A 24,816-nucleotide genomic window follows, 5' to 3' on the forward strand; every position below is an offset into this window, starting at 1 on the left:
CATCTACCTCTAGACAACTACCCCCTAGGACAACTATCCCCCAGACAACTACCCCCGGACAACTAACCCCAGACAACTACCCCCTACGACAACCATCCTCTAGGACAACTTACCCCGGACAACTGTCCTAGGGGGTAATTGTCCAGTGGGTAGTTATCCTAGGGGGTAGTTGTCTGGGCAGGCGCGGATCCAGGATTTCTTAGGGGAGGGGGCCCAACTTTTCCTCTTTTTTTTTGCTCCCGAAAATTTGAAAAATTGCACCCCCCACCAAAAAAAAAAGTTAAAAATCACGTGTTTTTACACGTTTTTTTCCCCAGGGGGGGGGGGGGGGGCGGGTTCCCTGGCCCCATCCTCCCCACTGAATCCGCTACTGTGTCTGGATGTTAGTTGTCCGGGGGTAGTTGTCCCGGGGGTAGTTGTCCCGGGGGTAGTCGTCTCGGGGTGAAGTCGTACTAGAGGTTGGTTGCCCTAGGAGGTAGTTTTCGAAGGGGGCAGGGGTCCCGATACACTACTTTGCATACTCGAGAGCACTAAGTTCTCTGATCTTAGTATTCATACTTTTGTTTTTACTTGTAATAAGGTTTACGCACAGATTCAAATAATTATTCGGATTATTTGTTGGCGATTTTTTTTCCCAGGGTTCTCTAAACGTCTGGACGAGGACTCCTTGATCACGTTTAAGGGAGTAGGCGTCCCCATTGAATCACTTCAACCGCCGGCCCTTTATTTTCATCGCAACGTTAGCATAATTAGGTACCTGCCCCTAAGGCCACTATTATAAACCCGATTACATTCTCGTTTGTATGTTGCTAAGCTCATAATTATTAGCTTCATAGAATGCTTGTTGAACCTGAAAAGGGGCGGTTCGTTTAAGCCATTTTTTGCATTAATAATTTATCGCGTTATTGGGTCGCAAAACGACATTAGTCAATACTATAAACGGTAAATCCACAAATATTTTAAATGGTTCAGTTGTTCAATAAAAGTGAAATGAGAACTAGAAGGACGTTATTGTAGCGCAACAAAGTCCATGCGTCCTTCTGGAGCTTGGCACTATGCCAGAAGAGGTAACGCAATTTCAAATCACTGTAAAGAAACTTCATGAACTTGTTCATGTTCATTTCGCAAATTACTGCAGGAATATAGTAAGCCTACAACTCTCTGTTACAACGGATCGCCACCCTACAACGTTGTCACTGTACTTTATTTTCTGGATTCTTCTTTGAAGACAAATTTGTGTCGTGTTCATTACTGACTTAATCCCCATCGTCAATCATGATTAGGCTGGATGATATTTTGGTGCAGATCGGCGAGTTCGGGCCTTATCAGAAGAAGGTTTTCGCCATTGTCTGTATGATTGGTTTCACCGCTTCATGGCAATCAATGATCGTCGTTTTCCTAGCCGCATCCGTGGACCACTGGTGTGCGGTGAGTATTGATGTTAATTTTTAAAGGGCAACCCAACCTTATAATAATGTAGCGAAGTAGAGATATCCCCCTTTTAAACCAGATAACCCGCCCCCCCCCCTCTCTCTCTCTCTCTCTCCTATTTCATCATCCTCTCTACTGGAGGTCAACAAACTATAGTAAGATGAAACCTGTTCATTTCCACTTGTCCAAATATTCCCAGAATAGGATGTTTGTAGATAATGAGAATGCCCTTTATGTTATTGGAGTTTAGGTCCATTCACATGAAGGAAAAGATAGGATTAAATCTGTTCGCATAGAAAAGTTACATGACCTATAGTAGACAAAGCCCCTATTCAACCAGTGTTCCCAGAACTTTTAAAACACCTTCCTGTTAAGACTTATTTATTTACCCCAGGATTAGAAACACAGAGAGAGGAAGTTCATGTTGACAATCTTTGATTATAAGCAAACATATAAATTGTCCCTCTGCCTCTGAGAATACCAGTTTGGGCTGGTAGACAAAGCATTTGTTTTCTTGGAAAAGGAGTTAAGTCATCGCAGGAAGTAGTAGCAGGGATATACCCAACTGTCCAATGAGCCTTTGTATTTTCTACTCCTTCCCCTTATTTTTACTTTTGCCCAATCAGAATGTTGGGATAAATTGTTCAGGACGACTGTTCGAGTGTCCATCAAGTGTTATGCCCGCCCAGTCACCTACTGTAATTATAATGAAATAGTGAAGTTTAGGGTAAGAATATTTTGTAGGAGGAGATCTCGGAATCGAGATTGTGAATATGTAATTAGGTATAAAACCCCATCCCTTGCATGAAGTCCTCACTTGGAACCCCCTCACTTGGAAATCCCCACCTGGAACGTCCCCACCGGAACCTTTCTCCTTCTCACCCACCTCTAACTCATCAGTGCTCCAAGATCAAATATATAACATACTTCAAGATTTGGACTTTGGAGAAATATCAGCGAGCAACAGTTTAGCGAGTTCGAGAGGTTGAGCAAATTCTGAAATACACCTTCCGTATTTTAAAGTCAACTCAATGTCAACTCCAGCTCAAGTCATTTGGGAAAGTGTCTGTTCCACATTATAAAAGAACTGTATCCAGTTTAGTCCGAAATCACGTCCAGCTTCGTTCCCGCATACCCGTCAAGTTCCAGTCCCGCCAAGTCAAGTCCAGCTTCGTTCCTGTCATATCCTGCCCAGCTTTGTTCCCGCCAAGTCAAGTTCCTTCAAGTCAAGTTCCTCCAAGTCTCGTCCAAGTTCGTCCCAGTCGCATCCCGTTCCAAGTCAGATTCAGATTCATTCAGATTAATTTTATTGGTCCATTTGGAAATTCATTTGTTGGCGTTACATAGGCACATGAACAATAGAAAATAGAAAATAATATACGCGAATAGATAATATACAGTAGCAAATGTACAATGACAAATTACAAATTCATATGGAAACATGTACAATGACAAATTCATATGGAAACATGTACAATGACAAATTCATATGAAAACATTAAGTCGTTTTTACATAGTGGAATTATATAAGAAAAGTAAAAATAGATAAATAAAAGGACTTCCAACACTATTGAAAATGTACGATTGCGTAGAATTTGGAAGTAGTATTGTTGTTATATTTTATTATTATTATTGTTATCATTATTATCATCATCATTATTATCGTTATCATAATTATTATTGTTACTATTATTATTATTATTATTATTATTATCATCATCATCAACAGTATTTATTGCATGTATCATTCTTTGTCACGGTTTTATAGCTGAATCCTTTCTTCTTTCTTTCCTTCATAAATTAAACGGTATATAACTACAACTTGGAATAACATATGGCATCATAGGGTATTAATTATTTATTTGCTCGTGATACTGGTACATTCGGTTGAAAAGGAAAGGAAAGGAAAGGGTACAATGCAAATTGATGACTAGCGAAGTGGCAAGATACAGGCTTATTCAAATTGACTGGAGTTGTTCATTGTATTTACGAATGGAAAGCGGGACAAAGGAATTAAGGAATCGTGAGGTTCGAGCCTTCATTGATCTGTACCGCTTCCCCGATCGCATTAGGGTAGCATTTTCCAAAATCTGGGATACCTGTTTCAGTATTGTACACACGCATTCCTGTTTCAGATCTGTCACTTCGCCAGTCATCTTGCTAGCATGATTGGATATTCTCTGCAGTTTCTTAAGGTTATCCTTTCTGCACCCACCGTACCAAACCGCACAACTAAAAAGCATTACACTTTCTATTACTGACTTGTAGAATAACATCAGAATGGTTCTGTCTACATGGAACGAATTCAGTTTTCGTAGGAAGTACATTCGTTGTTGAGCCTTTGCATACAGAGATTGGCATTGGTCTTTCCATGAGAGTTCGTTATCAATTATTGTACCAAGGTACTTAAAACTCTTGACACTCTGTATATCCTCTCCTTTAAGCATGATTTTATTTGCTTGACCTTTGTTTGTACGAAAATCGAAAGTCATCTCTTTCGTTTTAGCTATGTTTAGTACCAAGAAATTTTCTTCACACCAATTCTCAAACAAGAATAGCTCCTCCCGATATTGGCGTTCATCGTTGCCTTTGATCATGCCAATGATAGCTGTGTCATCAGCATATTTGACAACTGAGACATTATCATTTGACGAGATACAATCGTTTGTATACATGATAAATAATGGTGCTGACAGCACACAACCCTGGGGGGAACCTGTACTCGTAGTAACGTAATCAGACAGAACATTATGCAATTTTACCCTTTGAATTCTGCCTGTTAGAAAATCATGAAACCAGAGTATTAGAGAGGGTTTTACATTCATAGCGGTAAGCTTATTCATCAAGAGATGGGGCTGTATTGTGTTGAAAGCCGATGAAAAATCGACGAATGTTGTACGAACATAACGACCCAATGTGTCAATATGCTGTGCAACCAAGTGAATTAACAATAACACAGCATCATTAACAGATTTGCGTGGTTGGTAGGCAAATTGTAGAGGATCTATTTCAGGCAGTATCTGTGGGAGAATGTGCTTCTGAAGAATAATGCGTTCAAAACATTTCATCACCAATGAGGTGAGGGATATTGGCCGATAGTCATTGGGTTCAGATGCTTGGGGTGTTTTGGCTGCTGGTATTATTGTCGATGATTTCCAGCACAATGGGACATGGTTTTGGTTCAGAGATTCTTGGAAAAGAGTGACAAAAGGGGTGGCTAATTGCCAGGCACATGTTTTGAGTACTTTCCTACAGATACTGTCCGGTCCCATAGATTTTCTTGGATTAGTCTTTTTGAAGTACCTGACAACATCATTGTACTGACATACAGTGGGTGTATCATTGAACTGTTTCAAAGTATTTACAATCCTATTACTTTCGGCATCAAAACATTTGTCATCAAATCTTGCATAAAACGTATTAAATTCATTGGCTGTATCATAAACAGAGCTAGATTCTGACACTGGTGGAGATTTCTGCTTCTTTTTATAACCTGTCATCGTTTGCATACACTTCCAACCTTCACGTGGATTATTAGATCTGAATTTACTCTCTAATTGTTCTCTATATTTTCCTTTCACATCAACAATTTCTTTCTGAATGCTAAGATTAATGTCCCTGAGTTCATCATCATTCTGGCGTGAGAAAGCTCTGTTTCTTTGCACAAACAAATCCTTCAAATTCTTCCTGACCCATGGTTTTTGGTTTGGGAAAACCTTTATTTCTTTATCCTTAATGTGTAAATCTTTACAGAACAAGATATAACCGTTGACAATTTCGACTGCTTCATCCAAGTTTGAAGCGCTAGAAATAAGTAGATCCCAATCTGTGATGTCATAACATGTCTGAAGGTTTTCAGACGCAACTTTGTCCCACACTTTGATTTTCTTTATCTGAACCTTCTCCCTTTTGATCAATTGCCTATATTTTGGTAAAAGATGCACGGTAAGGTGATCTGACTTGCCAATACTATGACGTACGTTTGCCTTATAAGCGTCCCGTATAGAGCAGTAACATCGATTCAGGACGTTGTTTCCTCGTGTTGCGCAGTCGACAACTTGATGATAGTTCGGTAGGGTATTCTCCAGGCGACAGTGGTTGAAGTCCCCTAACACCATGATTGGTGCGTCAGGGGATGCCGTTGCTAGGGAGTTGACCGTGTCCGCAATCGTAGCTGATGCGCTCTCTGCATCTCCATCGGGAGGGACATATACAAGCAGGATATGGTCTTGTCCGAATTCACGTGGGAGATAGAATGGCCGGAATGATATACATAGAAGTTCAATATTTCGTTCGCATACTTGAGATCTGATAGTAAAGTTTCTACACCACTTTTCATTCATGTAGATACATACCCCGCCGCCTTTCGACTTCTGTGTCGTTGCCTGTGATCTATCCAATCGGATGAGCTGAAAACCGTCGATGTCGATAGCGTCGCTCGGGATAGATGGAGTGAGCCATGTTTCGGTGAAGCATAATAAACAAGACTCCCTAAAATCACAATTGTATCCTGCTAGGCCTCTTATCTCATCGATTTTGTTAGGAATAGATCTGAGATTCGCCATAGTGATAGTCGGTAATGGGGGCTTGTTGCCACGGCGACGCACGCGTTGTCTAACGCCACCTTTCTTCCCTCGTTTACGTCGGCTATGGTTCGGTGCACAACTGACGTTTTCATCTTGGTCTCCTCGCAGGGGCACCCAGGCCGGTAAATCAGGCGGTTGGAACCCCGGAGAATCCACTGTGTTGAGCTCATACATGAACTTGGGTTCATATGAAATCCGGTTTCCATGACCATAACAATAACATTTGGGCGATATAAGTATAGTTATCACGATAGCAGTAATCCATGACACAAACCAGACGTGTACAGACATATTAAAGATGATAGTCCTCGATCGAAATATCAGCGAGCTAAGTGGCCATAATTACTAACTTCATTTCCATTAACCTATCCCTTCCCCTTCCCCATTAGACTGTAACTAATTAAGTAAGAATTAAGTCCCCCTTTAACTCTTAAGAATACTTTGCAATTATATTTATTGCAACATTTATATATAAGTTGTATTATTTCTATTATTCTGATTTGATGGATGAGATTTGTCATTCATATTAATTAAATAATTGCCAAGTGACATCTTAATCTAAATCGTGTCCAAGCACTTTATTTCTGGATTTGTCTCTTTGTATTTTATATTTTAATAATATAATATCATACACTGATACAGTGGTTTATTTGAGGCTAACCCCACCCCTGAGTGGAAGTCATATAGCTAGCGGACCAATACAAAAACCTGATTTCACTCGGAGCTCGATTTTATTATTTCATTATAATAGAAGACGGCGTGGCGTGGGCGTTAGAATAAGTTAATTTGAATGAGAGCATAACAATCACAGAAACAGAATAGCGAAAGTTTGAAATAAATTGGACCAATATTAAGAAAGTTATACGTGTTTGAAATATGAGATCACTACAACTGTGCGAATCTCAAATCGGCAATTTTGTCTATGGATTGTGACGTACTGACAGATATTACTCTCTCGTTTGTCGCGTACACAAATATCACTTATTCTGTTTTTCTGCCAAGTGCCTTCACCTTTGGGGCACTACTCAAAATAAAAAGAACAGACCATCCCGAGTCATACATTTATGAAAAGTTGAAATTTTAATCCTTTTGTGTATAAGAACAAATGGAAAAATTGTACGCCACTACATCACATAGACATTATCAATTCAACCAATTTGAAGACCATCGTATCTGGGACTTTGACTGCTTCATGAAAAATTTCTAGAATTTCAAAAGGTTTAATAAGATTAATAAACATAGTTTCAGAATTATCTTGACCAGGTAGAAAATTAGAAAAATGTGTAGAAGTATCAGGTAAAGTACTTTCAATTTCAGATGCAATTCTACTAAAATATTCATTGCAAGTATTAACTACTTCTTGACCGTCATAGACACATATTCCATGTTTTTCAATAAAAATCGACTTGTACCTTTCCATGAACTGAAGAAAGTAATTAATGTATGATTTTCTAAGTTGCTTCAGTATTATTTGAACATCCTCAAATGATTTACAGTAATAATCCCTCATGCATTTACGTATTGCACAGGTGACATTATTTCTCATTTGAATATACACTTATTTCCGGTATAAGCTTGGATTTTTTATATATTTCTGATACGTTATAGTCTTCTTTTTGCACAATTTTTTGAAGTTTGGAGGCAAACAAAGGCTTAGAAATAGATTTATTCTTACGTTGGGTAAATATTTGTTAAAGTTGTCATTCGAGATACGCATTTAACAATCAAATTCACTATCGACATCCTTGCAAATCCTAATTTATTACTAATAGCATTTCACACAATTTGGCAATTGTTATTATCATTGATGTCATGTTTTTTTAACAGTTTTATATTCGTTTAAATCATCCGCAACTGGAAGTTTGCGAGCTGTTAAATCAGATCTGGACTAGCCTATGAACAAAGTACCATTGTACAAGGAAGGAAAGTGAATAGAATCAGCATTACAAATTAATAAGAAATTACGTTGGGTGTACCTGTGGCAGTATTTACATGTACATCAATAACAATTTCTTATGCACGCTAGCTTACATGGTTTGTTGTAATCCCTGAATTCTACCAATCGATATTTTTTATATATTTGTTTGTTTATTAGTTTGTTTGTGTGTTGTTAGTTTTTACTCAATTCGTTTTTATATTTTTCTCGAAATAAGTAACTAATCCTTTCATCCGATACCAGGTGCCGCAATGGGACGATTTCGACTGCAGCGCCACCGGTCTCAGCGAAGAAACATGCATGCTCGCCATGAAGAACGCAAGCATCCCTGCCAACTACACGAGCGACCACCAACTCGTCTTTGAGCAATGCGTGAAATACAACGTGTCTGGGGAGGCATTCGATCCGGAAATCGACCCGTTCCACGACCCCGGCTGGCCGACATCGCAAGTCATGGAATGCGACAGCGGATGGGTGTACGACAAAAGTCAATACAAATCGTCCATAATAACGGATGTAAGCTACTTCCCTAATATATAAACCCAAACGCGGACAATAGGCAAACTGAATGTAAGAGAGGGGAGTATACTTGTAAGATTATTTTTACAGCGGCATCTTCTCAATTATAAATGATGTCCCTTAAAATTAACTTTGCTCAATATTTTGTTTCAACAGAATGTTTGAAGATTTTTTCCTCTCTAACATATCTAACACGTCCTGTTTATATTTATAACCCTACATGGTACATTAAAGATAAAGACCAGTTATGGTCATGCGTTTGCATTGTGAAAGAAACGTTGTGGAATCGATCAGAAAAGGTTGATCATCTAGCATATAAGTATTGGTGTGTACTGTAAGGTTCTGGAATCATCAAAATGATAAGAAATATGGCCTTGTCTTCGTAAAGTTACAAGCACTGTACACAGAAAGATGTATATGGGACTACGCACACGTGCGCGACACGTGCGTTTATCTCTCACAGGCCAATAGATAAACTAATTTACCAAATATATCAATTAGTAGGTGGTTTCCCGGCAAAAATGTTATCATCATGTATTAGTCATAACATATTCTGTCACATGATTGGCAATAAGAGCTTCCATTTGTATTTTTTAAAATTGGGGCGTTTCCAATACTGGTCTTTATCTTTAAGTGCGTTGTTTCATCCTTTATTTATTTCAAAGAAATTGTATTACATGGATACCAGGACTTTGATCTCATTCCAGACTCAGGGCAGGTCATATAATTTTACAGCACTATAACAAATGTTAATCATTTGGGGTTTATATTTGGTCGTCCATTATTTCGAATAGATTTTAAACTCGTATCAAATGTATACCCGTACAAAGGAATACTACTATTAATTTGCCTATTACTATTTGTTACTATATAATCATCAGTTTGCATTATTTTTGCATTAGTAATTCCTTTTAAAACTCTACCACTGTCCATTATTGATTTCAATTTCTTTATTAACAATTAATAACAATAAAAACCACTCTTTTCTCTACCTCTCTGTAACGAAAGTTTTAAATTTTTGTCTTAACATAGATCAAATAGGTGTATATTTGGCATGTAAAATATCATACTATGTCTACTTATATAGTGATGCTAATTGTAATGAAACCTTAATGGAATACTAACAACACTAATCATTCAACGTGTATCTATCTGTCTTATTATCCCACAAATCTTTTCCATTATCTCGATACAATCTCATTCGAATGCTTGGGCGTTGCCCCATTTTTGTCTCTGTCTGTCTCCATCCTCCCTTTTTCAGTTTCCTCTCTCTCTCTCTCTCTCACTCTCACTCTTTTCGCATCCCTTCTCCCCTTCCTGCCTCTTCCTCTTGTTTAATCTTTAAATAGTATGACCTAGTGTGCGGAGCAGAAGATCAAACCCAAGTATCCCAATCGGTATTCTACGCCGGGTATTTAGCCGGTTCTATCATCAACGGAGTACTGGCCGATATGTGAGCTAAAACGAGCTTATTATTTAAAGTGTGTTGTGTCCATTGTACCCGAGGCAGCTTTTCTATCTAGCTATTTAAGTATCTTCTCCCGGTTCGGAGGTTGATTGCAACATCTCTACATTTCACTCTATCCTCTGTCATTCTGGTGCACCCTTGCAGTTTTAGTCCACTCCAGTTCTTGACATTCTCTTCCCAATTGATTCTGGGTCCCCCTCTCGGTCTACTTTCTTCCACTTTTCCTTTTAATACATCCTTTAAGAGGCTTTGGGGCATTTTAATATGACCAAAGTATTTGATTTTACTCTCCTTAACTAATCCTACTAGTGCAATTTGTTTACCCCCTACCATGTGCAATATCTTTTTGTTGGTTTTCATTCGTTTCCAGGATATTTTCATCATTCTTCTGTAAATCCACATTTCTAAAGATGTTATTCTATTTTCCATGGCTTTGCTTATTGTCCATGTTTCTGCTCCATACAACAGGACGGACCATACATAACAGTTTACTAGTCTCAACCTAAGCGCAAATTTCACCTTTCTATTTGTGAATAATCCTTTCATTGCCAGAAACGTATTCCGAGCAATTTCTATTCTTCTTTTTATTTCTGCTTCGCATCTGGCATCATCATGTCCTAAGTAGATGTAATTACTGACCTGCTCAATGATATGTCCATCGAGTTTTAAACATATTCTAGGCTTATTCTCTATTCTACTAAAAATCATTGACTTAGTTTTCTTGACATTCATGCTTGGACCAAACTCTTCACTTTTGACTTTTACAATACCCAATACATGTTGTAAATCTGCTTCATTTTCTGCGCAAAGTACAATGTCATCGGCATAACGTAAATTATTAATATTTACACCCCCAATACTACACCTTTCATATCTGAAATTTCCCTGAATACCAACTCTGTGCACAAGTTGAACAGAGATGGGGACATTACGCTTCCCTGACGTACTCCTCTTTTGATTTTTGTGTAACCTGTAATTCCATTGTTAATTTTGATGACAGCTGAGAGCTGACAGCTGAAGAGAGAGGCAAAGAGGGAGGGGGAGAGATCGAGAGAGAGAGAGAGAGAGATAGAGAGAGAGATATGGAGAAAGAGAGAGAGATAGATAGGAACGGAAGGTGGACACGGTGGAGGACGTAAAGGAGAGAAGAGGATATAAATAGAGGGAGGGGAAAAAGGAAAAGGAAGGGGAACGAGTAGTACACGACACCTATAGATAAATTGTTTACTATCTATCTGAAAATTAATAGACAAGTTTCGCAACGTGTCCACGTCGGATGCGCAGGTCCCCGCGAAGCGCGCGGACGCGACTGACTCCACCCACCCGCCAGGAACAATCGTATCCCAGCAGGCAAAATGCGAATTGCACACGATATCCGCTACCAGGCTGGCAATACATTAGAGCTCGCCTTACCTAGCAACAACCAACGCACGCAACTCACACCGCCCATCGAAACACAACCACTCCCAACGGTGAATGGAGCCACCCGCATCCAGACACCCCAACAAATTAAAGACTCACTCACCCAACCCAAACACACTATGAAACCGGTCCATTATGTTGCACATTTAAAAAAAACGGCTTTATGATAAATTATGCGTAAAAACAGAGCAAAGGCAAGATTGAGCAGGGGGTCAATTGGCAGGTGTTAGAATTACAAGGAAAATATATAACTGTTTGGCCTTCAAAGGGTTGATTCATCACCAATAGGGTCATCGTTTAACATTAGCATTAAACATATGAATGACATTCGGTACAAAGGATTGTCTGTAACGACAGCGATTGTATATCATTTGGCAAATACTAGTCAAATGTTCACCCCAAATTCTTTTAAGGCCACATTTTCTTCCCGTATTATCCCATCTGGCCCTTCAGATTTAGAAGTTCCCAGTGAATGCAGAGCTTGTTTAACTTCTGGTTCCAGTATACTTGGACCCTCGCTTTCAGTGATTGGAAGTTCTGGACCTCTATCATCATCAAAATAGGTCTTGGATATGTTCTTCCCATCTTTGTTTAATATCATCCTTTTCAAAGAGGGAAGGTGTTTCATCTTTGTTCTTGATACATCCGCTTGCTGCCTTGTTTTTCTTCTTCTTAAAATGCTTGATTTCTCTGTGCGTTTCATTTGTTTGGTTTGTCTTGGAGAAATGCTCAATTTTGAACTATAGGTTGGTCATTATAATGTACATTATTTGCAAAAGGCAGCAACTCTTCCCGAATGCTATTTACAGCAGAACTAATTGTTCGGGGACCAGTCAGGCTTTTATCTCGTTTTTCTTTCTGTGTGTACTTCATGATGTTGCAGACAATGTCAATGGTAATATACATAGTGAGGTACCAAACTCTTCCATGGCCGTTGGCTCCATATGAGCTCATCCGCCCTTAAGTTCTATATGTTATAGATCTGTAGGAAGGCTACACACCCTATGTTATTCGGGTGATGGTTCAGTTGAGCTGTCGCGAGCATCAAGAGAATGGCATGATGAAACAGCAAACACCTTAAACTACGAACTAGCCCTACCGCGAAAAAAAAGCCTGATCTTGCTGCACCGTTCTCTAACAATTTAAGGTACAAGACCAGCTAGAACATCATTAACAGGTGCTCTAGTAAGGCAGGTTATACCCTACTTACTAGTTAGAGCTAGCCATGTATCATCCAACTTGATCTCCCATAACTCTCAAGGCATCTACAACTATCCATCACCCTGCACGTCGCTGGCTGTACTGTCTACGGCATTACAGTAGCGATTGTGAGACAAGAAGCACTCAAAATTGGCCAGACGGAGGCAACTTTTAGGTTGCGTTAATACCTACGCTAATCAATCAATAAGCCTATAAGGTGATGATTGCTTGCGCCAGTAATTCAACTCAGTTTTTGCACTGTTCGTTTCACGCTTGTTTTTTAAAATATGATAGCAGTTTATAAAAGACCACTGTAGTCACTGACGCAGTCCTACGTTAGTAAAAAAAAAAAAAAAAAAAAAAACGCTTCGTGTGCAACAGACATCAGTTCATTGTACTTTATGTACACATCATTCTTTCTCATTTTCTTCCTTTGGTTGTTCATTATACATAAGATGTTACTATTGCTTTAGTTTGACCTGGTATGTGGAATGGAAGATCAGACTCAAATATCCCAATCAGTTTTCTACGGCAGGTTTCCTGGCTGGTTCAATCATCAACGAAACATTGGCGGATATGTAATCAATAGATTTAAAGGGGATCCGTCATGCATGTCCTTGTTTAGCTTGTTGCGGTTTGGGTTCGGGGTTTTCGTGGTGCTGTGGTGCTGTAATTTAACGGTCATTATCCTATTATATTTGAGGGGTTTTAATTTTGCAGTTATGGTGGTCCATTAAATATATCCTTTACGAAATGCCTAATTTTGTACATCTCAATTTTGATTGGATAATTATCTGTAAAATATACATCATTATCTAAAATTTACAACATTGTATATTTTAATTCAGGTTGTATCGTTTCCACCCTACATTTCGTTGAACAAATCGCCCACATGAAGATATATAATGTGTGTGAGTGTGTGTTTGCGTGTGAGTGTGTGTGTGTGTACAAATATGATTATATATACAATACATATATAAAGTCACACTTGTATAGACATACATGTATATAGAAACATATGTAAATCTCTCACAATATTGCAACGTATATAGCTGAAAGGCCATCCCACAAAATACTTCATCTGTACTTTCTGAAGGAAATCAGCCTTCATGTACATATCATTCCTGGCGGTACGTTTGCCTTAAGTACGTCATAAGGTCATGATCATAATGATTACCGTAAGTATGACAATGATCGGCAAAGTTATTTTAATCATCTGCAGCATAGTCTACATTATTTCCATTATCTTCATCGTTATCGTCATCGCCTCCAGCGTTACCTTCGTCATCATTGCTACATGTATTTTCGTCATCATCATTATCATTGTCATCACCATCGCCATCACCACAACCATCATCATCATTACACCACCATCATCATCGTCATCATCATAATTTCATCATCATTTTGTCGTCATCATTACAATCTTCATATATTTCTTTATTATCTTCGTCGTCGTTATTATAACCACAATCGCCTTCGTAATCATATGCCATCATTTTCTCACGGCCGTTGTCATTTAACAAATAGTATCATTGCTTGTAGATTTCAACTTTTGCTTTATACTTGTATGTTTAAAGAGTTGGACGATGGTGGATACTTATGGTATTGATGTTAGTCCGGCTAATCACGGGGATAGCTATAGCATTCTCACCCAACTGGTGGGTCTTCACTGTCCTGCGGTTCTTCCAGGGGTACGCTGCTATCTCTCTTTATATCATCGCCTTCATTGTAGGTAAGAGATTAAAGTGGACATTCAAAGAAAATCATCATGTGTCAAATAATGTAACACTAGAAACTGGTAAGCTAACATGTGGTAATCGTACAAGTTTAAGGTCAGCTACATATCGGTTGATTTATACAAATACAAAAAACCACCTCCATATCATCTAGGATATACGAAAGATTCGCCAGAAAAAGAACGATGTTTTAATGACGTCACATAATGCACAAATACTGCCCAAGCAAACGACATCCCATAAAGAATGAAAATAATTTCAATGCTATTATTTCTCAAATTATAATGAGTTTGGTGTATATAAAAGTAACGGCATTTCACACCATTCAAAAGGTTATATGAAACAGATTTTGATAACTAAAATTCTGTTGTTTGTAAATACACATAATATAGGATTAATTAACAGTAAAAGAAACAAGACTTTCAAATTGAAAAACCCTAGAATAATAGCATGAACGGCTTTTGTTCCCTCTTGAAACGCCGAACTTACCGCGGTGTATGCAGCTGGAAGTACAATGGCGCCTTATTTTGTTTACAAGCGACAGATTCCGTTTTTTTATCGATGCATTTTTCATCAAAATAATACCATGCGCGGGGTTTAGAGTGAGGCAATAGATTGAACATTTAGCCTAACGGTAGTGGAGTGAGAAAAAGAACTGAAGAGAAGATGACAAAACAGGCACTGAAAATGTGTGCGAAAGATGGGACATCGTCTGCTTGTGCAAATCATGTCCATTCTCAGCAGCGATCGGACAGCTCTTCAGTTGCTATGCCGGGGCTGTATTTAAGCGTTTTGTAATTGATAATAATCTTTACCTCGAATGTTTCCAAGCATTAAATTTTGATAAACTTGTCCAATCAAAGTTTCACCTTTGCAATAATGAAAATGAAGTTAGTTTTTAAAATCAAGAAATATCTACTTTGAGAAGAATGTGGTAGCCCTTCTCATCCACCCCCTATAGCGCTCATAGTGCTAAGGCAAATGTTGACTTGTACCTTTAATTCTAAGATTTGACTATGAACCCCTTCTCTAAATAAATAGAAAATGCACATGTCCTTATACAGCGCAAATTCTCAGCTACATCATATCTAAATTCGGAAGAAAATTGAGTTGAAACAACACTGACAACAGAACATTGAGAATATGACGTCAGTAATTAAAGATATACAACCTTACTTTAAATTGCAATTTGATGACGTCGTAACCTCTGTTAAGTATAAATGAGGCATGAAATCATATCTTCTTTTCACGCCCTTTGAGAATATGCAATAAAATCTGGGGGCCACCTTCCATTCTGAAGAGTTAAAGTACTATCAAATTTGGCTCCAAGCGGGGATCTCTACAACAACCATTATCTGAAACGGGTTTAAAATAGAATAAAGAATCGTGTAAGACATTGGGAATACACTTTTCTTTTAATACCAACCGTTTATTTGACCTTAATTATAAGACAAAACTTAAGTCAATTGAAAACACTCTGAATTGTTGGCGCCCTAGAAATTTATCCCTAGTTAGGAAGATCTGTGTCGTAAAGACCCTATTGTTGCCTCAACTTTTATGTTCTCTGTGTTATGTATTAAGATACCAAAATCTTTTTTAAAAACATTGAATACAATTTGTTATATTAAAGTTCATATGGAATGGAGGCAATGATAGGGTCAAAAGACAATTCATGTGTAATGATTTTTCGTTATGTGGTTCAAAAATGATTGACCCCTATTCACATGCTATTGCTCAGAAAATGTCTTGGGTTAAGATGCAACTAGACGATAATTATATAAGCCTATGGATATTCATTGAGCTTTCTGTTCAATAAAGAAAAGAATATTTTATGAAAGGCTCATGCCCCTGACCAAATTTTGAACAAATTATACTCGAGTCAATTAGCTGATTTCCTTCGAACGTGGTACATTTTTAGAGAAAACTTTGTGAAAGCTGAATTTGATATGGCTTTTTCATCAATTAGATCTTGTCAATGTATTTGGTTTAATAAAAATATTAGCTCAAAATCCAAAAATTATTTTTTGTATCAGGGTTGGAATGATAAAGGTATTATTTTTATAAGTGATTTGCTTAATCCTCCTCACCCTGGTAGCAAACTTTTTGAAGAATTGATACTTGATTACGATATTAATCCTAGGGATAGGAGGAAATACAATTTTCTTATGAAAAATGTTCCTTCTGATTGGTTGGTCTCATCAGATCTTAATCATGATGTAATCTTTGATGCCTTTATCAATACACTTGTGCAAGCTAGGAAGGTTCCCAAATATGCTTATAATGTCATACTAGAGCCACATGTTCCCGAAAAGAAATTAACATTCTGGAAAGAACTTTCTGACCCTAACCCTATAGAATGGGACAAGATTCATATTAATAATTTCAAATGTTCTATAAGCACTCGCATTCGTTCATTTTATTTCAAACTATTTCATAAAGCCATAGCATTAAATAACTTTTTGTTCAAAATTAAACGAAAGAATTCTCCTAATTGTTCATTTTGCGATAATGAACCCGAGACTTACCTACATCTTTTCATCGAATGTCAGACTGTAAAACCCATTTTGGATGATACCATTAAAACTATTAATCAGAAGATTAATAAAGTAGTGAATTTTTCAATATTTGAAAGAATGTTTGGCTATGAAAAGGATATGTTTTTGACGTATTTATTTCTTATTGATTGATTGATTGATACATTTTATTTCAAATTCAGTAAAAAACACTAAAAAACAGGTTATAAACATTTACAATGTACATATAAAATTAACTTAAATATGTGAAACAGAGTAATAACAATTAAATACAAATAGTTGGAAAATGAAAAAGGGTGAAAAATACTACATTTATTTATGCAAATTTCAAAGTAAAATACCCAATTTTCAGGGTTTCAGAACTTACATTGACTATAATAAAGATCTTGAATATCGTATTGCAAAAAAGAAAAACAAACTGCCCTTGCACTTTAAAAAATGGAAGTTTGTCTTATAATCCTGTTTTATAATGTTGTAAATGGTGTAAATTTACTTTTCGTGAGGTTTTGATCTGCGTTTTACTGCTTTTTTGTAATGTTTTTATAATAACTTGAAAATATTGTGATTGTTTTTTTTTATTGTTCAATAAAACACATAAAGAAAAAAAAAAATTGTCAAGAATAGGATCAGGAATCCAAATATTTGTAAAAGCTGGGTTTTTAGCTTTCATAAGTCCAGCGTACGGGAAAATGCGAGCGTATGCGCGTGACCGCAAATTTTTTGGAAAAGGTTGAGAATAGCCTTAAAAATATGCAAACTTAATTTGAGACAATTTTGAGCATTTTCAATTTGTTGAGTGATACGTTGATATGCTGCGCATTAAGTGTCGTGATATAGTATATTAAGTATTATGCCATTTCGTTAATCACTAGATGACGTCACATTATGCAAATGACCTACGTGTGTCTAGGCCTCAATAGGGTCTTATAGGGAAATGTACAGAAAGAAAAAAACTAACAATCCTAACGAATATAAGAGGTGTTATATACAATTGTATATACCTCCTACTAATATCAACCTTTTTTTCTGCCTCTATTCTCTAGGAACCGAGTTTGTCGGGCCATCGAAACGTAACGTCACCGGCATTATCTTCGTCATCCCTTTTGCTCTCGGCAACGTTTGCCTCGCGGGCATCGCCTACTTCGTACCATACTGGAGGACTTTAGAACTAATTTGCGTTTCCCCGGCACTTATCTACATTGGCTTGATGTTGTAAGAGGTTTTACAGAGTCATTACTCTTTTATATCTGTAGTGTTGTGTCTATGCAGGCATTAGATTCTCATAACTCTCATCAGCGTTTAATTGGTTTGGATTACAAGATTCAAAGAGAACCTCATCCCCCCCCCCCCCCCAAAAAAAAAAAAAAAAAAAAAACTTTATATATTCTGAGAGATTCATTAAATCCTACAAGATTCCCCACCAAAGTAATAGAGAGAGGCAAAAAGCAAGAATAATATACAGTAGTATGTGAAATCGTTCATCAGGTTAATGTATTCAAACTCATGGAGGACCCCTTCCTGGGTGTGTTTGGGATGATGAAGCATTTCATTCACCTCCTATTATCCTTTGTACTACAAAAGCCTGAAAACGTAAATTACATAAACAAGTTGGTGCTCTTCTTGGGTAAAGGTTTCTCATGAATGAAAAGTATTTGCCAACTGCTATATATATTTTTTAATGAATTAGTTGCGATTTTTCTCCTGTTATATATTTTGCACCAAATATATTTTCTATCTTCTCAGCCATGATTTTTCCTCATTGAATAGTAAATGATTTCTCACTAAAGCTTGGTGCATAATACATGTACAAATTAAACTGGTACGTCACATTTTCAAGAAAATGGCTGCGCACATGTCATGCTAAAAGGCATTCAAATTCATGATATTCAAGCATACGTTAAATAATTGCATTAGATGTAAGATTGGTTCGAAGAAGAGCATTAATCCCTTTGTTTTGACGCCAACGATTCACGGTTATATTAAACAAAAACACAGGAAATTATACATGTTGTGACAACGCAAGTTTTTTTTGTTTCTCTCCTGTCAGCTTTCTTCCGGAATCAGTGCGTTGGCAAATATCGATGGGAAAGTATGACGAGGCTGAGAAGGCTCTAGTGAAGATTGCCAACTCGAACAACAAGCCCCTTTCAAGTCCATTTTTCAGCAGTGATTTCAAGAAGGAACAAGTAAGGATTTAAATATAAAGACCAGTTCTGGTAATGCGATTGCATTGTGAAAGAGAAAAGTGTATTATGCAGAAATCAATTAACAGGGAAGCGGATCCTCTCAAGCAAGATGATGAAGGGAGGGGGTGGAGCACCAGATGGAGGAAAGAACAGTAGGAGAAGGAAGAGAATATGTAATGACTTTGGCGGTTCCCCTTGCTGTAGAATTAGTTTGGTGGGTTTGTGTGTGTTCGCGCGTGTGTTTGTGTGTGGTGCCAACTTGAAGCAAAGTGAAGATTCAGACGACGCAAAAATAATGTATTTGTTTTCATAACGACTCCAGAGCCCTCTATACACAGGGTTTGGCCAACTTGGTTTCACTGGGTCACAACAAGGCGTATATTATTTTGTTTTGTGCTTGCCCAACAAAGCAGTAGTCGCCATATTTTGTCCAACTCGAACCGGGTTGGCCAAACACTCCTTATCAATGGCACTGAACGGCTCTTGAATGCACCCCTCCCCGGTAAAAGAGTTGACTGGTAATTTCCAATGGTGGTAGGGAGGAAAACAAAACAATTTCCAGTAATTCATCGTTTTTTTTTAAATCTCTGTTTGTCCTAATAAGTACTTGATTTGATGTTATTTATTTTTCCACTCAAATATCCATAAGTTTAAATGAAATATATAAACTATACAGTATAACAATACATAATAAAACAAATAAATTATACAAGTAACGAAATACGTTTGTAATAAAAAAGGTTTACAGAGTACATTTAAGTTTTAGAATAAGAGACAAAATATTTTAAATTGCTTGATAAACTAAGAGGGGAAAAAAGGGAATCTCAGAATAGGTAGGCTTGTTATTCGAGATTAGAATTTAGAATTGCTTCTAGTCACTTTCTCATGACATGCAATTCTGTCACCACAGACATTGCACATATTCATATTGGTTTTCAGATAGACAATCTAATGCTCTGTTACATTTAGGATATGTGTAAATTATTATTACTATAAGTAATAATATTAGTATTATCATTATGATTATAATGAATATCAATTATAGTTAATATTATTTTTATGATTATTATTTTCATTACTATCGTCAATATTATTATCATTAGCATCATCATTATTTTTATTATCTTTATTATTCGTATAGAAGACCGCACCAAAGGAGAGACGAGCTACAGGAATTGATTTATTCCGCCAGCCTCGAATGAGACTACGAACCATCAATCTTATCTTTACCTGGTTTGTCTCATTTAATTTGAACTTCTGATTTAGCCTAAGGCTTAAAATGAATAAAAGGGAATGTTATTAGTAGTAGTAATACATTACATTATCATTATTATTTTTGCTATTGTAATTATCATCAGTATCGATACAGTTGCTAGCTACGATTGCATTAAGCGCTGCCTAGCAATATAGGCCTACTATGTGTTTACAAAGCACTTTATGGCTGTTTTACAGCAGTAGTAAATATTCTGACGCTTGTTATGAATTATAAATTATGATGCAACGTTAACACATGGGCAATGGCTACTATGTGGCTTCTGACATAGTTTTCTCTTCTTCGTGTTGTCCTTCATCAGGATGGTGAATGCAACGGTGTACCACGGTCTATCACTAAACACCTCAAACCTCGGTGTCAACGACTACGTCGCCTTCGCAGTGTCAGGAGCCGTTGAGATCCCCGCTTACCTTCTTGCTGTGGTCGCTGTAGAGATCAAGTTTATTGGACGAAGGATTAGTCTTAGCATGAGCATGTTGGTCGGCGGCGTCGCTTGCCTCTTTACAACCTTCATACGTAAGATAATTACATTTTCATTGATTGAATTTTTGCTTAAAGGGATTGTTTAACAATGTTAAATCTGAGATGCACAGCCCTACTTATTATCAATGTCTGCGATATGGTGTAATATTGAAACCTAACAAAATTGCGCTTAAAATGATCAAGAAGTGCCTCAAATAAGTAATAATCTTTGAGTGACCGGTTTTACCATACTCGTTTTCCCCAATAGACTGGAGTGTTATGAAAACCCTTTTACATACGGTTTTCAAAATTTGTAATTTCAATCATAAATATCTTGATAATCAGACAGGCGATTGGCTTGTAAAAGTCATGGGGTTCCTGACTGACCTAAAGGATGATTGCAGCATGAGCTAAATCCAGAATTTAGTTTCAGAATGTGACACAAATTTACCGGATCCCTTTAAGGTTCTGACATCAGTCATTCTCCTGTCCTCCTTACCTAGCCCTATCCCTTTATTTCTCTCTCTCTCTCTCCCTCTCTACCTCTCTCTCTCTCTCTCTCCGCCCCTCTCTCTCTCTCTCTCTCTCTCTCTCTTTTCCCCCTGCCTCTACCCTCAACAAATCTGAATCGATCAAAGCAATCGTGAAAACAGTGGCAGCTCATGTATTTAAAAGATAAGGACAGCTAATTGTATGCTATCGCAGTTGACAACCAAAATAGATTAACGTCGACGCCCCTTTCCCATAAGTATGTACCATATGTACATAACAGCTGCAAGAAAGATGACAATATCATTTTAACAACATTTTTTCATTCACCCATTTATCTGAACTTGAACAAAAGTCTGCCAATACCCCTTCAGCGATCACTTCCAACAACTTATTTATTTATTTATTTCTATTCCTCTTTTTTGTTTTCTTTCTTTCTGTTTATAATATAGCACCCGGAGCAGCACTTACATCAGTTGCAATGATTGGTAAATTTGGAATTTCGGCATCTTTTGCCATCCTGTATCTCTACACCGCGGAGCTGTACCCAACCAATATCAGGTAAAGCTTGCGTACATATACGCGGTTTTCAAAATAGTGTACTCAATTAATTTCGTTGGCACGGTTAAAGATATTAATAACATCAGCTGATTATAAAATAAAATGATTATAACAAATATTGAAAATTGAATAAAAATGAATGAATAATTGAATAAATGAATGAATAAATGAAAGAATAGATAATAAATAAATAAGTATACTAAGCCAAACCATTCCAGTTAATGCTTTATCCGAAATTATTTACAACTCGAAGAAATAATTAGGTAAAATTGCCTGGAACATCACGGAATTGCAACTAACAATAAGACAGTAATGTTGATACCATTAAGATTTTTTAATACGGTAGACTGAGAAAAACACTTTTCTGTTCGGATGTTTGAGCAATTGAAGGTTCCAAAGGGCAATTTTGACATTCAAAATGGTTTCAAGTCACTTTATTTATTCTATTCATTTGGAAACTTCATGAATATGGCTACTTCAAAAAGACGTCGATATAAGTATATTCATTTCATATGACATCATCTCCTTGAGAAACATAGGAGCGTGGCCATGGGAACCTGCTCGATGTTTGCACGTGTCGCCGGCATCTTGGCGCCCCTTATACTCACACTGGCCAGGATTTGGACTCCACTACCCCTCGTCATCTACGGGTCCGTCTCAGTGATCGCTGGCCTCCTGACTCTCTTCCTCCCCGAAACATTAGGCCAGAAGCTCCCCGAAACGATCGAAGAAGGCGAAAATTATGGAATGTATGTAAACTATTGTTCTAGCTAATCTATTCACACACCCATCTCTCACTTTCTCTCTTTCTCTCCTGCCTGCATGCTTCATTCCCTCCTCCTACCCTCCATCTCACTTCTCCCTCCCCCTACTTCCTCTAGCCTCCCAATCCCCAACCCCTTCCGCAATCCCCACCCCTGTTCCTCCTCTCCCCAACTCCCTCCATCCGCTGTTATTACTTATTTCAATGACAATGCAAATTATTAATTCCTTTTCTTTAACTGCCGCGCACTCTATCTTTAACAAATAATGAGATTATCTTGGTGTGTATTATTTCTAGAAAATGATATACTTTCTTTTTTAGTAGTTGATAAGTTCTGCATTTTATGATTCACTTATATACAAAGAGAATCACTCAAGAAACCGAAAAGAGGGCAAATCTATTTGACTATGTTTAAACCGTGTTTGATATAACTCCTATCAAACAAGCTTTACTTCTGGATGGTATTTCGCAACGTCCCATTAGCAACCAATCGAGAAGGGATTGGGAGTGCACATTTGCGTTCATAGTCCTAGATCGTTGCTTTTATTTTGCTTTTGGAAGAAGATGGATACTTGAAGTTTGTGTGTTTTATCGTTTATAGTGCTCTAAAGATCGCTTGATTTATGTTCCAGTCCTCGATGGAGTGTAAAATTAAGGAATATTCAAAAATGTTGGTAGGGGTAGAGTATCATATATAATTATACTGAGGAACGTATATTACCCTATAACGCTACACCAAACCTAAAACACACACTTCAACTCTTAACCCTCTACACCTTTGATATCCCGGAGCAATTTATTGTTGTAGTAGCAAATGTTGAATCGCCCATATGTGTAACGCTGTGATCTTGTTATCTTCACACAGGGAATCTGACGAGAAGAACACCCTTTCCGGTAAAGATGGCGTCTACATTCGCTGCCAGGATGATGAAGAGGTCACCATCATAGATTAATTTAATTCTTTATTTAATTTTCAAGATGAGAATGACCTCGGCAAACGGGAGAATGACGTGCGAGACGATCTACCTGAATAACCCTAGAAAAAGTACTTTTGCCAAAAAGCGTTGTACAAAACGATAAATCGGAATGAAGAAGTACTGTAAACATTTAGCAAACACATTCGATAATTAAACGTAATGGGAATGTCAATATCATATTGTGCGTCCAACATATATCATGTTTTGGGTGATGTGATACGTTATTGTCATGTTGGCTGCAATGTTTACACATTTTGAATAAATGACGGAGGAGCTTATCAAAATTGCTCATAAACAGTTGTATTAGGGTTTTTTTCGACAGTCTTTGCAGTTGTCTGTGTCTATTGATATTGCACTGTTACGCTGTTGCTATTGAGGGAACACCATCTTTGCATGAATTTTTAGATCCCATTCCCTCACATTGTTTAACTAGAGTTGTTAACCTCTCGATGAAAATCAGTTTCTTTCCCCCACAGTAGAATTATATTCATACGAATTTTAAATTGGATAATTTCCATTGGCTGAAACAAAACATGGAAGGCTGAAACTATGCTAAACACAGCGATTAGCAGTGTGGAAATACTCTTCAGATCATAGAATTCATGTCCTTCTCCCCGAACAAAAATTTGTGAATTAAAGTTTACTCTCGTAGAATCCAAACAAAGATGGCATAATTGCCACAGTACAAGAACCGATCGACCGACCACCTTGTTGACAAGGGGAAAACGTATTATCTCTCCTTTTCTCTCTCTCACTCCTCTCTCTCTCTCTCTATCTCTCTCTCTAACTCTCTCTCACTCTCTCTCTCGTTATCTCTCTCTCTCTCTCTATCTCTCTTTTTTTTTATCTCTCTCTATCTCTTGGGTATCAATAATCTCTTATCTATACTGACGTGTTATGGCCCTTTATAGCAATAGCAGTATTCTGTAAACAATTTTGTTAGACACTATAATATTTATTACTTATTTATCATAAACTCGTTCAAAGTATAACGTATCGTGATAATACAAAACGTGGCGAAGATGGGATGCACCCCCACCCCAAACCGAATTATAAAGAAAAAAACATTTTGAAAATCACCACCATATATTCGGTCACTGTGTGCACTTTCTTGTTTTTTTTTAGACAATTTATTCGATGACAAACTTAAATGTTTTACTATAGATAAACAAAATTTTGCTCGCTTGATTTATTCGCTGGCCAAAATTAAAAACTCGAGAGAGAGAGAGAGAGAGACCCTTACGAGATATGGTGTATATGCGCTTTTGCC

At 37.4% G+C, this 24,816-nt stretch overlaps 2 protein-coding genes across 2 annotated transcripts; both read left to right on the forward strand.

The window, feature by feature from the left end:
• The first annotated feature begins 1,060 nt into the window (after positions 1-1,060).
• Positions 1,061-8,779, forward strand: LOC115928352 (solute carrier family 22 member 5-like). The gene is made up of 2 exons (XM_030995515.1): positions 1,061-1,428; positions 8,197-8,779. The coding sequence occupies exons 1-2, from the start codon at positions 1,276-1,278 to the stop codon at positions 8,491-8,493; spliced, it is 450 nt and encodes a 149-aa protein (XP_030851375.1). The 5' UTR covers positions 1,061-1,275; the 3' UTR covers positions 8,494-8,779.
• LOC115927925 (organic cation transporter protein-like) lies at positions 8,382-23,848 on the forward strand. Its single transcript, XM_030994278.1, has 9 exons — positions 8,382-8,469; positions 14,143-14,297; positions 17,879-18,047; positions 18,883-19,021; positions 20,163-20,254; positions 20,596-20,810; positions 21,698-21,806; positions 22,346-22,555; positions 23,435-23,848. The coding sequence occupies exons 2-9, from the start codon at positions 14,165-14,167 to the stop codon at positions 23,520-23,522; spliced, it is 1,155 nt and encodes a 384-aa protein (XP_030850138.1). The 5' UTR covers positions 8,382-8,469; positions 14,143-14,164; the 3' UTR covers positions 23,523-23,848.
• Positions 23,849-24,816: the final 968 nt, after the last annotated feature.

The sequence above is a fragment of the Strongylocentrotus purpuratus genome, unplaced genomic scaffold (genome assembly GCF_000002235.5).
Source record: "Strongylocentrotus purpuratus isolate Spur 01 unplaced genomic scaffold, Spur_5.0 spur5_scaffold_21, whole genome shotgun sequence".
In the NCBI taxonomy this organism is placed as follows: domain Eukaryota; kingdom Metazoa; phylum Echinodermata; class Echinoidea; order Camarodonta; family Strongylocentrotidae; genus Strongylocentrotus; species Strongylocentrotus purpuratus.

Coding starts and splice junctions, on each gene's coding strand:
- LOC115927925 (XM_030994278.1), top strand. CDS start 14,165: ATGGTATTGATGTTAGTCCGGCTAATCACGGGGATAGCTATAGCATTC. Junction 19,022..20,162: donor GTGATTTCAAGAAGGAACAA/GTAAGGATTTAA, acceptor TTATTCGTATAG/AAGACCGCACCAAAGGAGAG. Junction 21,807..22,345: donor CTGTACCCAACCAATATCAG/GTAAAGCTTGCG, acceptor TGAGAAACATAG/GAGCGTGGCCATGGGAACCT.
- LOC115928352 (XM_030995515.1), top strand. CDS start 1,276: ATGATTAGGCTGGATGATATTTTGGTGCAGATCGGCGAGTTCGGGCCT. Junction 1,429..8,196: donor CCGTGGACCACTGGTGTGCG/GTGAGTATTGAT, acceptor ATCCGATACCAG/GTGCCGCAATGGGACGATTT.